The sequence below is a fragment of the Motacilla alba genome, chromosome 17 (genome assembly GCF_015832195.1).
Source record: "Motacilla alba alba isolate MOTALB_02 chromosome 17, Motacilla_alba_V1.0_pri, whole genome shotgun sequence".
Classification (NCBI taxonomy): domain Eukaryota; kingdom Metazoa; phylum Chordata; class Aves; order Passeriformes; family Motacillidae; genus Motacilla; species Motacilla alba.
The window spans coordinates 9035760-9051014 of record NC_052032.1 but is presented as its reverse complement, the minus strand read 5'-3'; the positions used below and the strand labels follow the sequence as shown (position 1 = coordinate 9051014).

Below are 15255 nucleotides of genomic sequence, written 5' to 3'. Positions count from 1 at the left end.
ATTCTTTTGGTCTGTTCCATGGTATCAATGGGTTCTAATATCTCAAAAACTGTCAGTTCTGAGTATAAACCACCAAGTACAAAAAAATCCTTGAGAGGATTACAAAAAAACCTGAACTTGCAACAGCTGTCAGAGAGACAATTATTGCCAGTCTCTGCTTGCTTCAGGGGAGGGAGCATTTCTTTATCATCTCACTTACAAAAACCTGTTCAAAGACAACCAGCTGATTCTGACTCGATAAAGAAAAATACAGCAATCTGAACAAATTTGACTTATCCCTTGAACTGCCGGGGTGGATCCAGCCCAGCTGTTATTTTACCTGCAGAAGCACGAAGAACTGGTTTCACCTGGAAAGGGAGCCAAGCTGTCCTGGTAAACAGCACGAAGCTTATTCACATTCTGAGTAGGATTTCATCAGTATCAGTATCTGTTCCCAGAATTATTCAGCACCAGTCAATGTCCAGGCTGAGCACAAACCCCACCTTCTCAGAATATAAACATTTTGTGCTGCTTCTCATGACAGCACTGAATTCTAAAGCCTGTAAGTGATCTGTACTAGGACACATGAAAATTTACACACAACAGGCAGGAAAAGCCCAAGCTAAAGGCTTTGCAAACTGCTGGGAGAGCGACTGCACTTATTACCATATCTTTTGATCAAGGATAAAGCCACAATCCTGGATAAAGCAGAAGAGACAAAATAATAATTATGGGATCCTTCACCCCTGTAAACTTCACACAATAATACTCGGTGTTTATCAAACAGGAGCTATTCAAGAAACAAATGTTTAACTGTTAATATTTGCTAAACACAACAGCTTTCTTAAAAGGATTTTTACTACCAGCCTGAGAAGGAAGCTGACAAAAGACAAGCAGGGAATGCAGGGATTTAGGGAATTTAGCCCAGGAAACATCCTCACACTGCCTCTACCAGCTGGTAACTGTAGGGAGCTATTACAGCCCTGTAAAACCTTATTTAGCAAGCAAGTTCTAAGTACTCAAAGACCAAAAAAACCAAACTTGCATTTCCCCTCGGATGCATTCCATTAGTCCTTGGCTTTCCTGCCTGTATCTTGCCAAAGGTTCCAGGCTACTGTCAGCATTAAGCCTGGAAACTATGAAGAACTCCCAGCCCTAATAAATAAGTAAAACCCATCAGGCCCCTTTTGAAAAATCCAAATTTTGCACACTGTTTTACAGAACCAACAATATTTGCTATGGAAAGGGCTGGAAAGAACCCACTGCTCACAGCAAGCTGCAACACTGAGACACTTCCACATCCTTCAATACCTGAATTTTAATATTACAGCCATGATGATGGAAAATATAATCTCCACACATAAATTAGTGCCACATTAAATCTGCTGAGAAATCAGGGTTTCTCATTGCCATTGTTCATTTCCCCAAGTGGTAGCAAATAAAGGCATCCTGAGTTTGTTCTTTCCAGCTGCTGCTGCTCAGAGCCCCAGGGGCCAGCGGGGCTGAAGGGCCAGGTCCACTTCCCACTGCTGTGCATGGCCTCATTCCTGGATCTGGATCCGGCAGTCTGGATCATTCCAAGCACTCTGGAAAAGTGATCTCCCCATGGAGGGCTTGCCAAGGCTCCCCAGCCCTCCCACGCTCACCCTCTGCCAGCTGAAGTTCCCCACGCTCGGTGGCAGCTTTGCTCCTCGAGCCTTTAAGCATCAGGAGCTGGGATTCCCTGAATTGGCCTTTTGGTTCTCATCAAAGTTTGAGGATGAAAAACGCTAATCCTGGTCTAATTAAACACCATTTTCTCAAACCACTGTCTCAGCTAAAGGAACTTAGAACCTTTCCAGGCTACAGAAGGTTTCCAGATGTGCTTAGAGTGAGAGTGATCCGTGTCAGTACTCCCAGATTTATTTGGGGAGATGGATGACAGTGAATGGAGGAAGACCTTCCTTCATGACATCCTTCCCCTCTGCTTTCTGGAATCCAGACAAACAGTTGTAGGACCTCCCTCTGGAGCCCATCTGTGCCAGCCAGGAGCTGCAGGTTTCCAGGAAAACCATCCAGCCCAGCTCCTGTGCAAGAAGAGGAGCTGTCTTGCAGTGTTTGTGGAGCTGCTCAGTTGTCTGGCCACCAAAACTCTCTTTTCATGGCCAGAAGGTGAAAAAACAAGGAGGAGGACTGCATCATCTTGTATCATCAAATAAAACAAAGCTCAAACTAGGACTTCAAAGTATTTGTCATACATGCTTCCAGTGATTTGTCCTTGAGGAAAAAAAAAACCAAAGGATGAAGAATTTTCCTATTTAAATACAGCTTAGAAGCTGAGGATTCAAATATCCTTTAACAGCAAAGAGAAAACATAGTTGCAGGTAGAGCCTGCAGTGATGAGTGACTTTCAGTAACAGTCTACAGCATCAAATTCCTGTTCTTGACCCTTTCCACTCTTCACCGTGAGCTCAGCCTTAGCCAGATGAAAATGAATGTACCAGAATTTGAAGGATTAAAGCACAAAATTATGTCAATTCATAAATCAAATCCAAATCTAACATTTCAGAAAAATATTCATTCACTTGAAGGCAGTTATGGAGACCTGGTAAGATTTACTTCAGAACAGAAGTGTTTTAATGTTACAAACAGATAAGCTCTTTTTTTTATTTTACCAAATTAACCAGAAATAAGTCTAAAATAATAAAAAGTCCTCAAGCCCTTTAATCTGCATAGTGAGATTTTAAATAATAAAATCACAACTGACTGTAGCTGCCCAAGACTCACTGGACAACATCCAACATCTTAAAACTAAAACACAACACATTATGACAAGTGATGTGTTAAATTCAAGTATTATTCAAAATTATAATCACACAGGAAACCTTCTTAAACCCATCTCTCTATGAATTAAAGAAGCTTATAAATTTCTAGGGATTGTGCAATGCTATTCCAGCAGTAATGGCTAACATGTGACAGAGACTTGCAGGAGCCATTTCAAAAATCAAACTACATTTCCACGGGCCACAGTCCTGCTAAGACACACACAGGCACCAATCCTCACTCACTGGGGAAAAAATTACTTTTTGCTATTGTCTGTGGCATTCAAATGTTGTTCTTTGTAATGTGAACAAGCCTAAATGCAGGTAGAATAACTGCCAGAGGCTGCTGCAGCCAGAGATGCCAGCTCTGCCATGGGAAAAGCTGATTCTTTTTAGCTTTCAGTCACAGGAAAGGCAAATACTTTTACAACCTGTGTTGTCAGGAGCATAAACAGACTAGCCATTAAGCAATTAACTGGTCCAAGAGGTTCAGACACAAGGCTGAGTGCTGGAGCAGACACCACCCAGCAGCACGAGGCCAGCGAGCTCTCTCTGCAGCGCAGGATCCGTGCCAGCCCCTTCCCATTTGGGATCGGCTTTCCTTCCACACAAAGTCACAATATAAATAGTGCATCCCCAGGTCTGGAACAACTGTTTTATCAGGGATGGCTAAAAAGTTTCAGGAGATGTTACAAACAATTCCAGTAGCTGAGAAATATTTACATCAGGAAGCGCCTGTCCTGTTCTTTTGAGTTATCAATGTTCCACTGACACCCTCCCCGAATTCCCACATTTTCAGGCGTCATCTGATCCGTGGGGTTTTTTTTGCCTCTTGTTGCTTGTAACAAAACACATTAAACACTGTAAACCCCGTGATTTTTTTTTTGCCCACAATCACCAAGATGAGGGAGACACTGACAGGGTTGGAGATGTTTAAGAAGGAAAATAATTGATCAAAAATATTCCAGCAAGGATTAATATTTAATGGCAGCAATGGACCACTTTTCTTCAGCCCGGTCACCAAGTAAGCCAGTGCTAATCCATTAAGCATATTATGAGTTTGGAGAATTAGACTTAGATTAACAGGGCCACCTCATTTTCCAAAACAAGACTCTATACATCTTTTTATCATATCTTTTGTTCTGAGTATTGCATCCTGTTTCTTCACAGTGAAGCTACTCAAACTCGAGATGCATCTTGTACAGCGAGACAGATCTAGCTCTAAACAAAAAAAAGCATATTTCAATAGCTGCCAGGAAAACACTGTACAAATATACTCCAAGAATATTTATTTTTCCACGTTTGACAGTAAAAGTTTATGACAATGTGAGGGAAGGAAGAGCTCCTCTATCCCCTACAACCTGCTCTTTAATGTCACAGAGCCCAAACTACACCTGCTCATTCAACATTTCTCTCCACAAAAGAAAAAATGCTGCTCAACATAAACAGATTGTTTTTCAGAACATTTTGAATGCAAAACCATAATCTGAACAAAAAGAAGTGCTAAATGAGCATACAAAGAGAGCCAAGGTCCCAGCATCTGTTGGCCAAGACGACCAGACAAGGAAGAACCCAAAGCCTGGAGGGACTTGGGGCCTGCAAGCAGGGACATAAAGCCCTGTGGAACAAAGTCTGCTTAGCTAAAGCAAGGATTTAAACATTTCGAGGCAGGCAGTTCTTGCCAAGCACCATCTGGGAGCATTCACCATTAGGTTTGCTGATTCAGGGCATCTCATACAGTCCCGTTATTCCTGTTTAAGGTACCAGCAAAGATGCAGTATTACAGGAGACCAGGCTGCCATATTATTGATATCTAAAACAAAGCCAAATTTAATTACTCCTGAAACAGCAGGGGAGACAGAAAAAGCAGGAACAAAATCAAGAATGACTTCTTGACAGAGGTGATCTTACCTATTCCGTAGGCTTTAGCACAGATCCATTGTAGATTAGCAGCTATTTTTGCTCTGGCTGAATCATAGAGCTCCAAAGGGACAATCTCAACTGCACTATCTGTCAGAGCATCCATTTTTCTTCTGGTACTATCTCCACCCGCACAAACATCAACATCCACCATCTAAAACAAAAACAAAAGGCAGAGACTTTTACACGAGCCGACGATTCCAAAGCCACACAGGAGAGGGGCCGGCCGGGCTGCACACAACAGGCCCGACATCCTTCGGGATTTCCATCGGGAGGGCTGATGTAGCGATTCCAAACCCGCTCGGAAATCAAAAGGCATCGGAGCCCGGGGCGAGCATCCCTTATTGTCAAGGGCAGGGCCCGGCTCGGCGAGCCCGGGGCCGAGGCAGCGGAGAAAGGCGCAGCCCCGTCACCTGCCGCCGGGATAAAGGGAGGCTGGGGCTCTCCCGAACAATGCGGGCAGGTACCGCCGCCCCCTCCCCGCCCGCGGGGCCGCGCCGGGGCCGGGGCAGAGCCGGGGCAGCACCTGCGGCTCCTTCCCCCGCCGCGCCCCCGAGAAGCAGCAGAGGCTCCGCGCCCGCACGCCCATGGCCGGCCCGAGCAGCGCCGGGGGCCGGCGGCGCCCCCTCCCCGCATCCCCGCCCCACCCGGGCGGAGGAGGAGGCGGCGGCGGCGGCGGCGAGGGCGGGGGAGGCGGGGGGCGCAGCCCACCCGGCGCCGGCTCCGCGCAGGCCCCCGCCGAGCCCCCGCCGCCGCCGCCGCTCCCCCCCGCCCGCCGCGGCCTGCAGGCCCCGCCGCCTCACCTTGCCGCGCTACCGCCGCCTCATCCCCGGCGCGAGAAGGGGGCACGGCGGTGCCCGGAGCCCCGGCGGGGCGGGGGTGGGGAGGCTCGGCGGGCCCGGCGCCGGTGCCGGTGCGGGAGGCACGGACGGAGCCGCCGCCGCCGCCGCCGAGGGGCCGCGGCTGCCACAGCGCTCGGGGCCGCGCGCGCGCGCGCGCATGCGCCCGCCTCCCGCCCCGCGCGCGCGCCCGCGCCCTCTCTCCGTCTCTCCGAGCGCCCCCCCCCTCCCCCCAGCCGCTCGCGCCCGCCGCTCCCGCCTCGCCCGGCCCGGGGCGCGCGCGCGCGCGCTCGGCGGGAAAAGGGAGAGGCGGGAGGGGAGCGGGGAGGGGAGGCGGGAGCGCCTGCGCGCGAGCGCGCGCGCGCGGGGCGCACGGCCTCCCGCCGCCCGCGCGCGCGCGCGCGCCAGGCAACCGTTGCCGTGGCGACCGCGCCCGGCCCGCGCGCGCGGGGAGAGCGGACCCGCCCCTCACGGCCCCGCCGCCCGCGCGGCCCCTCACGGACACACGGCCCCTCACGGACAAACGGCCCCTCACGGACACACCGCCCCTCACGGAGATACAGCCCCTCACGGACACACGGCCCCTCACGGACACACGGCCCCTCACGGACACACCGCCCCTCATGGACACACAGACCCTCACGGAACCACAGACCCTCACGGAACCACAGACCCTCACGGAACCACACCTCTGGCACACCCACGATCCTCATGGAGGATCGCACCGCCGCCCCTCATGCACCCACAACCATCAAGGTCCTCCTGCCCTCACAGCTCTGCTCCCGCATCCCCTACACCATCTTGAAGGGCAGGTGGTGACTAGGGCTGCTGGGGGAGCAGCGGGGTCCAGCCTGCGGGAGTCATGATGGAGAAAGAGCCTCTTTGGTTAAAAATAGGGTGAATGAGAGTGACTTGAGCTGTGTCCCACTCCTGAGACCTGTCAGGCAACCCACAGCAAGTGTGGGGTCTGCAGGGTTTCGGGGAACCAGCTCCTGGGCAGGAGGTGGAACTGGGGCTGCTGGACCGCAGCCCATCCTCGTCCCATGGAGTCACAACCCCTTGGCATCTTCACCAAGCCTTCCCTTTGGATGCAGGGAAGCACAGAACTGCCAAAGAAAATGCCTCTTCACAAAACCCACCAGCTGTGGGAACCTTTAGGTGCCTGATAGATTCCTCTGTACCAAAGCAGTCGTTTTCTTAAGTGTGGGAAGGGTTGAAATTTCTCTCTGCTGTCAGCACGGCTCAATAAAACATTGGGTTTGTATCAAAAAGTATCAGCAATACTTTTCTTTGTGGTATTATAAATAATGTCCTTCAAGATTTGCTGAGTTACTCCCTGCTCACCATCAAAGGATGGTGGATGGCTTTTCAGGCTGAAGCCTTACACATCTTTTGTTTCTTGGCAAAAGGAGAATTTCTTTCCCTGCTTTATGTCATGATCTGTAACAACAGCAAGAAATGCGTGACAGGTTCAAGATGTGGGGTTTTTTTTGCTGTTAGACATGCTCTTGTCTCCCAGCCCTGTCTCCCTCTGTCCCCCTGCACAGCAAGCAGGGATCACAGAGCCCTAGAATAGAATCACGGAATATCCTGAGCTGGAAGGAACCCACAGCATCACTGAGTCCAGCCCGTGTCCCTGCACAGACACCCAGCCATCCTCATGGCCTCCTCTGGATGCTCTCTGACAGCTTTAGATCCTGCTTATCTTGTGGTGCCCAAAGCTCTGTGCAGTTTTGGCCACCGCTGCGTACCAGGCTCGTGATCAAAACCGGATCCTGCAGATTAGCTCACTTGACAAGTGAGTTTTAGGGCTCGTCTGAAAAGTGAAGCTGCATGATTGAGCTTCGAGCCTTTAATGCGTGTGCTGGCCAGATGAATTATCTTCATATCCATCTACTGAAACCATGATTACAAGTTTAGCTGCACAACAGCGATAGCAGACTGACCTTATTCTACCTAATTTTGTTGTGATTCTCATAAATTATTTTCCTGCTGCGTGTAACTGGTAGATTATGTGAATATTTCAGAATCATTAAAGATTCATTTAGGTCTGTCTTAAGATTTAACGTTTATTTCCTGTGTCTTCTCAAAGTGCAATGGGAGGGCATTTTTTTTGTTTGTGTCACCAGGAAATACAATCTGGTGTCCAAAGGTTATTCCAGCCTCCATCACTCTTCCATATTGCAGGATTGTGTGCAATTAAATTGTCTTTGCAAACAACTTGCTGGTTGTTTAATAATCTCTGTTCGAAGGGTTTGGTTTTCAACACGGTGGTTACAGGCAGTCGATTTGTAGCGTTATCATCGGAACAAGCTGCTCTTGTTTTTAGATTAAGCATTAAGGCCGAATCCAAATCCCCTTATATTTGAGAAGAATGTTTTCATTTTCCTGGTGGATTGGGCAATAGACCCACGGCAGGACCAGAACAGCCCTCGGATTCCTGGAGCAAATGACCTGCGTTGAGGGTGAAGGTGTAAGCAGGAAAAAACTGACCTGCATCTTCCTCTGACATATTTTTCCTTGAGGTAAGGAATGGATCCAATTGTTAAACTTATCAGGAACAAAAATATGCTCTAAGAAGGCAGCAGAAAACACCCACAAAACCAAGCCAGGATCACCTCAGCTCCTGAAACTCTTGGAATAAATAAATGGAAAAAGCATAAAGGGGAGAGCTCTCCTTTCTCAGGCCTCTGCTGCACGGAGGATCCTGGCCCTGGAATTACCTCTTGCTCTGCCCCTTTCCCTCCTCTCTGCACCTCTTCCAGCCTGGTGTGGAATATGCTGCCTCTTCTTCCTCTGTGGTAATTCCCTGAAACTCTGCTATTGAGGGCATCTGCATGTCCTTAAGTGGAAGATGAAATTGATGTTTTGGGAAACTTTCTGGGTGATGATGAAGTGGTTTGTCAAGAACTCGGCTTCATCCCACACCAGCGTCCTCAAACTTGTCCTGGAGATAAAAAGCCTGCATTTAAAGTGGGAGGGTCACCAGTGGATTGCTAAGTGTGTTTGTCTTTTCCATGAGAAAAGAAATGACTCTCCCTTATTCAGCAGCAACAAATTCATCTGTAATTTGCGTGCTGCTTGTTTCTTTCTGTGCTCCACTACTAAACATGCTCCAGGCTTTTCTTCTGGAAAATGGTAATACATTACTTTTTTAGAAGAAATAATTTTCCTATTAGTCTCCTGGATTCCTCACGCACTGAGAGTGGGTGTACACGTGAACTGACACAACTTGTCTTCCAGCAGAGCTCTGAGGTTAATTACTAGCAGGCAATTCCTCTGAGAAATCACCATATTCACTCATGACACTCATTGCAGGCAGCAAAGCTGGACCCTTGTGCTTGTTTTCTGCCATAGTGGATAAAAGCCTGGGATTTTGGTTTCTTCCACCTTCTTTCAACTATCAATATTGGGAGACTACAAATAGAGTAAGAGTATCAGTTCCCAGAATATCTGATGTCCCCAAGGACAGCAGATCTAAATTCATGTTGTAAAAAAAGTATCTTCTGTAAAATATAAATGTGCTGTGGCCTGGGACTTACAGGCTGAAGATGGATCCTGGTTATGAAGAGGAAGTGCTTCCACTCCTGGAATGGTTTGGGTTGGAAAGGACCCAAAAGATCATTTTGTTCCAACCCCCTGCAGTGGGAGGGACACCTTCCACTATCCCAGGTTTCTCCACGCCCCATCCAACCTGACCTGGAACATTTCCAAGGATGGGCAGCCACAGCTTGTCCTCAGCAGCCAATAAAGGCAGGTGGCTCTCTCTGGGAAGAGATTTTTTTTGCCTTCACTCTTGCCCAACAGCTGCTGCCTGAGCTCTGCAGAGCCATGAGAGAAAACACTCAAACGAATGAACATTTTTATCTCTTATCCTTGCAAAATTTCCAAGACAGCCATGAGAGCTGGAGGTGGCCCCAGCAGAGCAGCGAGCAGCTCATGCACACTCACAGCCCCGGCTGCTTGCAGCTCTCTCCTCAGGGCCCTATTTTCAGCCTGGACTAATTTTGAACCCTGCTGTAGCTGCTTCCCTGTGCTTAGTTCTGCAGGGCCTCGTTTGCCCCGGTGCTGAGCACTTAATATCCCCAGCCAGGATTGACTTAGAGCCTGGGCACACCCCGAGGTCACAGCGTGGGGCCAGCGCTGGCACTGCCTGGGGGGCAGAGGGGTCTGTCTCCTCTGTGCCCATCAGATTTGGTATCCTAAACACATGCACATCCCACAGAGATCAAAACAAAAGTTAATCTCACTAGAAATTCCAGAAGGAAAAGGAGATGTGGTCAAGAAGACGCTTAAAATATCTCCTGACTGACAGGAGCCTGGGTCCCATCACACGAGGGGGAGTGGGGCTGGCAGCGTCCTCATGCTCTTGCTGCTCTGACAGCTCCACGTGTCTTTTCCTCCCTTGTACAAAGTAGTTTCCTGTGACAGCCCATCAGGGAGCCAGCCTCAAGGAGCAGAGAGCAGGACATCATTCTCAGTAATGGAACCGTCACTTCAGTGCCATTCCCAGCAGCACGGGAACCGTTTCTGAGGCACAGCGCCGCTGTCAGCAGCTCCTTATCTCCACTCCTGTGGCTCGGCAGGAATATGCAGTGGCAAGGCCTTGTGCATCGGGGAACCGCAGGAAACGAGCAGCATTTTTCATGCAAATAAAGAAAACAAATGAAGTGCAGGTAGTAGGGCTCTATTTCATTCATGCTTTTGCATTATTTCAAAGGTAATGTATATGCAGCTCAGCTGTTATGCTGATGAGTGCAACAAGTTATTCAGATTTATTTCTTTTTCCGCTGCTTGGAGTGTTTGATGTGTATCAAACCCAAGAAATGGGATGGGCGGGGAGCACAGGCAACTCTGCTCCTCACAGAGAGGGGCTTCCCCCCAGCCAGGGACAAGCCCCATCACATTTAAAGGAATACTTGTGTTCAGCACTTATCTTCAAAGTGCTGTGCAAACATTAATTAATGACTCTGTTATTGCCAGGGGGAAGAGCGGGCAGAGGGAGGGGTGACAGCTCACCCTGCCTGCCTTCCTTGCTGGGAGCCAGAGCTTCCTTCCCCAGCTCTGAGGAGCGGGATGCTCCATCCGCAGGCCTCCGGTTACCCCCAGCAATTACAGCTCTGGAAGTGCTGCTGGTGGGTTCTAAGTGCCTGCATCAATAACAGCAGGGGGTTTGGCCTGTAAGATATTTTTATCCGCAAGATTATTTATTTTTAAAGTCCCTGGACTATGTTTAGGAGGATAACAGGTCAATAGCATTCACAACCCAGCAGGTTCTCCCGGGACTCTCATCCCACCATGCCTTGTCATTCCTCAGGCAACCCCGAGCAGGAAGACCCCAGGGATGAGCTGGGTGAGCACTGAAAGGGTTTTGAGTGTTGTCATGATCTAATTAATGAGCAAATGAGATGTTTCTATCTTTCCATGTATCTTTATATTCATTAAACCATTTTTAGCAACCACATTTGGGTAGTGCTCAAACAAATCAGTTTCAATGGGGACTGTTGATTTTCTTTTCCCACATGATTTCTTTCTAAAATGCATTTTTTTCCTAAGGACACTTTGACTAAAACTATATTTACCACAACTATACAACTATGCAAAGACAGAATTACTTATCCCTAACTTTTTCACCACTTAAACATTACAGGAAATCAATGAGTGAAAGGCAGGAGAAAAAAACAAGAAAAAAAAATTGTATTACAAATCACAACATCTTCCCCTTGCTCCTGGCTGTGCAAGGTGCAAGAGCCCAGAGCAAGATGGAACGTACCCAGCATCACCATCCCAATAAATGCCATAGGGATTGTGGAGCAGTACAAACCCCTGGCACAGGAATAGCCTGGCATCCATCAGCATGGCACAGAGCCCTCCTCTTGCCATCAGCTGGCACGTGGTTATCCTCAAAAACAACATCCTGATCCCCTGCTAAGCATTACCTTTGGGAATTCACAGCCAACGCAGCCAACCCCGTTCCAAGAAGCTGTTACAACATGGTGATTTCACCAAAATGTTCTACATCCATCGCACAGAGGGAGGGCACAAATTCAGACCTTGTTCCAGGTCCCCCAGGGGGTGAACAAGGCAAACACTGCCTGCCAGGTCCTGGAAAATCCATCCCAGCCACAGGAGGGATGTACCTGACCCAGCACTTCCCATTCCCTGTGGCAGATTTGAGCTATGGTCTTGCAATACAGAGGATATTTTGAGGACAGGGCTGTTGTTTTTGGATCGCAAGGCTTCTTCCTCCACAAATATAAACCTGGGGCCAGCACAGAAACTCGCTCTGGGCGATTTTGATGTGCTTCAGTCCAGCAAAAGCTGCCTCAAAAGCAAATGAAAGCTCCTCTAATTCCCCCACAGCAGGGCCTGGCGGGGGTGGGCAGTGGCTCCCCACTGCATTTTGCCTCATTCCCATTCAGTATTTTTAGCTCCTGCTCTTCTGGTGGGATGCAGCTCCCAGTTCCCCTTGCTGCCAGCTCTGTGCCGCAGCCAAAGGTTTCACCTGGCAGCCCTGTCCCCTCCTGCCCTGCCTGCAGGGAGGTGCCAAGGCAAACACTGCCCTCCTCACCCGCTTGGGCCCCAGCCAGCTTGCACATGCTCCAACACTCTTAAATCTGCAGCCAGAGAAATATGGGAACGTACAAATTAGTCAGAGGAATTGAAACATCTCCATCCTGCTCGTCCAGGCCTTATTTACAGCGAGAACTTGACGGCTGTAAAATTGAGACACCGAGCAGGAAACCAAACCATGCCAGAGCCTCTGATCCACCGGCAGTGAGCTCTGGCTGATGGAGCTCGGAGCTGACTCCCAGGATCAGAGGTGGGCAGTGCCAGCCTGGTCCCCACGCACCTGGCAGGGGTGCCAAAGCCCAGGGGCACACGGCGTGTCCATCCCTGCTGCAGAGCTGGGCACAGAGAGGGTCCTGCGTGCCCTGGGGTGCCCATCCCCAGATTCCCCCCACAACCCCTTCCAGCGGCTTTGGCACCTGCCGAGGTTGGCAGAGATGTGGGCAGGACACGGCCCCACAGCAGGACGGGTCTGGGTGAGGAGAGTGACCACGACACCATGAGCAGTACCTGGGGATGAGCACGACGCGGCTCGTGATGGTCCCATCCTGCTGTGACAGCGGTGGCCCCTCTGTCCCCATGCACAGTGCTGCTCACTTGGGCCATCGGCTGTGGGGGCTGTCCTCACCTGGGGGGCTGTCCGGCCCTGGTGCCCCCGCGCTGTGCCATCCCAGCCCGCTCCCCACGCGTGCCAAGGCTGCTGCCAGCCCAGCACCCCCCTGCCTCAGGCTCCATTCCCTCCCCGGGGTTCAGAAGGGGCTGAGAGCAGCCTGTACCCCTCGGCTGGGAACCGGGGTGATGAGCCCCCCAGGGCAGCCAGGAGCACGTGGAGAAGGGGCTGCTGCAAAGGACGCCCCTGTCCGTGGGGCTGGGGCACCGCGTGCCGCTGTCTGTCCTGCTGGGCGGACACACGGCTGCTCCGAGACCCCGAACCGCTCCAAGACCCCCGGGAGCAGCCCCTGACCGGTGAATCCCCGACTTACCGCCGGCCTCCGCCGACATCCTCGCAGCCTCGGGGGTCGCCGGGGGCTCTGGGCAGCTCCCCGCGGCATGGGAGCCCATGGCACGTCCCGGGGCTCAGCGCCGGGGGGCTCGGTGCCCTGCGCTGCCCGGGAGGGGCTGGGGGCAGCGGGACAGCACCGCGCTCCCCGGCATCGCTGGCATCACCACGGCAACTGCCGGCTGACTCACGCTGCTGCCGAGTGACATCAGAGATGCGGAGGAGGGGGCCGGGGGCTGCGGGGCGATGCCGGGAGCAGATATTGCCGCTCTGGTTTTGGTTAAAGGTGCGAGGTTTTGTGCAGGGAAAGCGTTCAGATGCAGCCCCGCAAGGCAGTGCCACGCCGGGATCATCTTGGCTTTTTTTTTTTTTTTTTTTTTCAGGAGAGCTACGGAGTCAGGAGGGGGGAAGATGCTGGAGCCCATCGGCTCTGAATGCTGCCCAGTGCTGGTGGCATGGTGGGACTGGGACAGAGCCAGAGGGACAGATGAGATCTCACTCCCCCATACTGCCCTTAGACCTCAGTTCTGTTCACAAAGCCCCAGATTAAGGAAACACTTGAGAAATCACTTACTTTGGCTTCCCCTGGCACCAGGAATGGGTGACGGTCTCTCCTTAGAGGGGCTGCATCGGGCCCCTCATGTCCAGGCACGTTTCTCCTGCACATCCTCCCTCTGGAACACCGCCCTGCAGTGCCCAGCGCTTGTGTCCGGCATGGTGGGAGCTGAAAAGGGACCTCGCTTGGAAACCAGTCAGGAGCAGGCAGGAATGTTTGCTGGGCACACACACGGGGGGTTCAGCACCAGCACAAACCAATGCTGCACACACAGACCTTTTTTCAGAGGGATTTGGCAGCACATTTTCTCAGAGCTGGGCCGTGCAGGGCTCCCTCACGTGCCATCTGGTAGCCACAGCCAGGAGCGCCGATGGCTCCATCCCCTCCACTCACGGGCTCTGTTAGACTGAGCCTGATGAGGCAGAGGAAGTATTTTTAGTGGGATGAGAATCCTGCACGAGGCTCTGTGCTGAGCAGGAGCAGCCAGTGATGCAGCAGCTACATCATCTCCAAAAAATAAACTTTTAATCAACCCTGCATGGGAGCAGCTCCCAAGGCATCACAGCCCCAGGCAACACCCCCCACCAGACCCCTCCCGGGGGCTCCTGGGCATCCCTCCTTCCATGAGGCTGGGACCAGGGAACCCAACACTTGGGGCTTTTATTTTTAGCCCAGCAAACTATAAATACAGCCCACGGTCACCCATGGGAATCTGAGTGAGTGCTCGGCCCGGGAAGTGACGGCACCAGGGAAGCTGTGGCTGCCAGAGCTGCACCACCAGGGCTCTGTTCTACTTCCAGACACCTGGGCTGCATGGAAATACTTCAAACCACTTATGGATTGGGCTGCACCAGGAGCAGGGCTGCTGCAGTGGGGAGAGGGGCTGGCAGGAGGAGTGGGCTGCTGCTTTTCGCTGACAGGAAAGGGGAGAGGAGGGATAGGGAAGGTTCACTGGAGGCCAAAGCACAGATTGCAGGGGGGGATTGTGCACTTTTTCTTTTTTTGGTGAATGCTCCCAATGTGTGGGAGCAGGGGAGTTAAGTGCCTGTCTGTGAGGACGCCAGGAGTAGGGGGGGTACAGGCAGAGAGCACCCCATGATTCATCCCAGGCAGCCTGGCAACCAGCTCCTGTTAGGGGAAAACACAGATGGAACAGGGATGCTGCAACGCCACTCCAACAGCATGGCAACAGCCGGCTGGTGTCCTCTGAAGGATGACTCTGAAGGTCTGAACTGTTCCCTTCTCTTGCACACGTCATGGAGGAGCTGTGTGGGGCTTCTGGGGGTCCAGCAGCTCCCAGAGCCTCACCCCCACTAAGGCCATGGGGACAGAGTGAAAAATCTAATCCCATCTGCCAAGAAATCCAGAGAGCTGTTCCAAACTCCTCTCCAGCCCTTGTACAGCAGGAAGGGGCTGAGGTTGTGCATGGCTGAAGCAGCAGGGTCAGCACAGCCCTGGGGCTTCACAGTTCCAGGGGCTGTCCTGCACAGCCACATCGAGGAGGAGCTCAATAAATAATTCAACCAAACCTGGGGTGCATGGGAGCTGCTGCGGGTTCGTGACTCCCGGGCTCAGATTCCCTTCCTCAGA

The 15255-nt window shown here is 51.5% G+C and overlaps 1 protein-coding gene across 4 annotated transcripts in view; it reads right to left on the bottom strand.

The window, feature by feature from the left end:
* The window catches only part of CAMSAP1 (calmodulin regulated spectrin associated protein 1), a 34294-nt gene extending 20993 nt beyond the window's left edge, over nucleotides 1–13301 (bottom strand). For 3 of the 4 annotated variants that reach the window (XM_038156433.1, XM_038156432.1, XM_038156434.1), the window contains exons 1-2: nucleotides 13093–13301; nucleotides 4692–4854 (exon numbers count right to left, since the gene is read on the bottom strand). In XM_038156433.1, coding sequence (XP_038012361.1) covers nucleotides 4692–4854; nucleotides 13093–13161 — 232 coding nt within the window. In that variant the 5' untranslated portion in view covers nucleotides 13162–13301. Of the gene's footprint in view, nucleotides 1–4691; nucleotides 4855–5503; nucleotides 5725–13092 lie in introns of those variants that run through there. The other variant, XM_038156435.1, reaches the window with a different exon arrangement.
* Between the last annotated feature and the right edge of the window lie 1954 nt (nucleotides 13302–15255).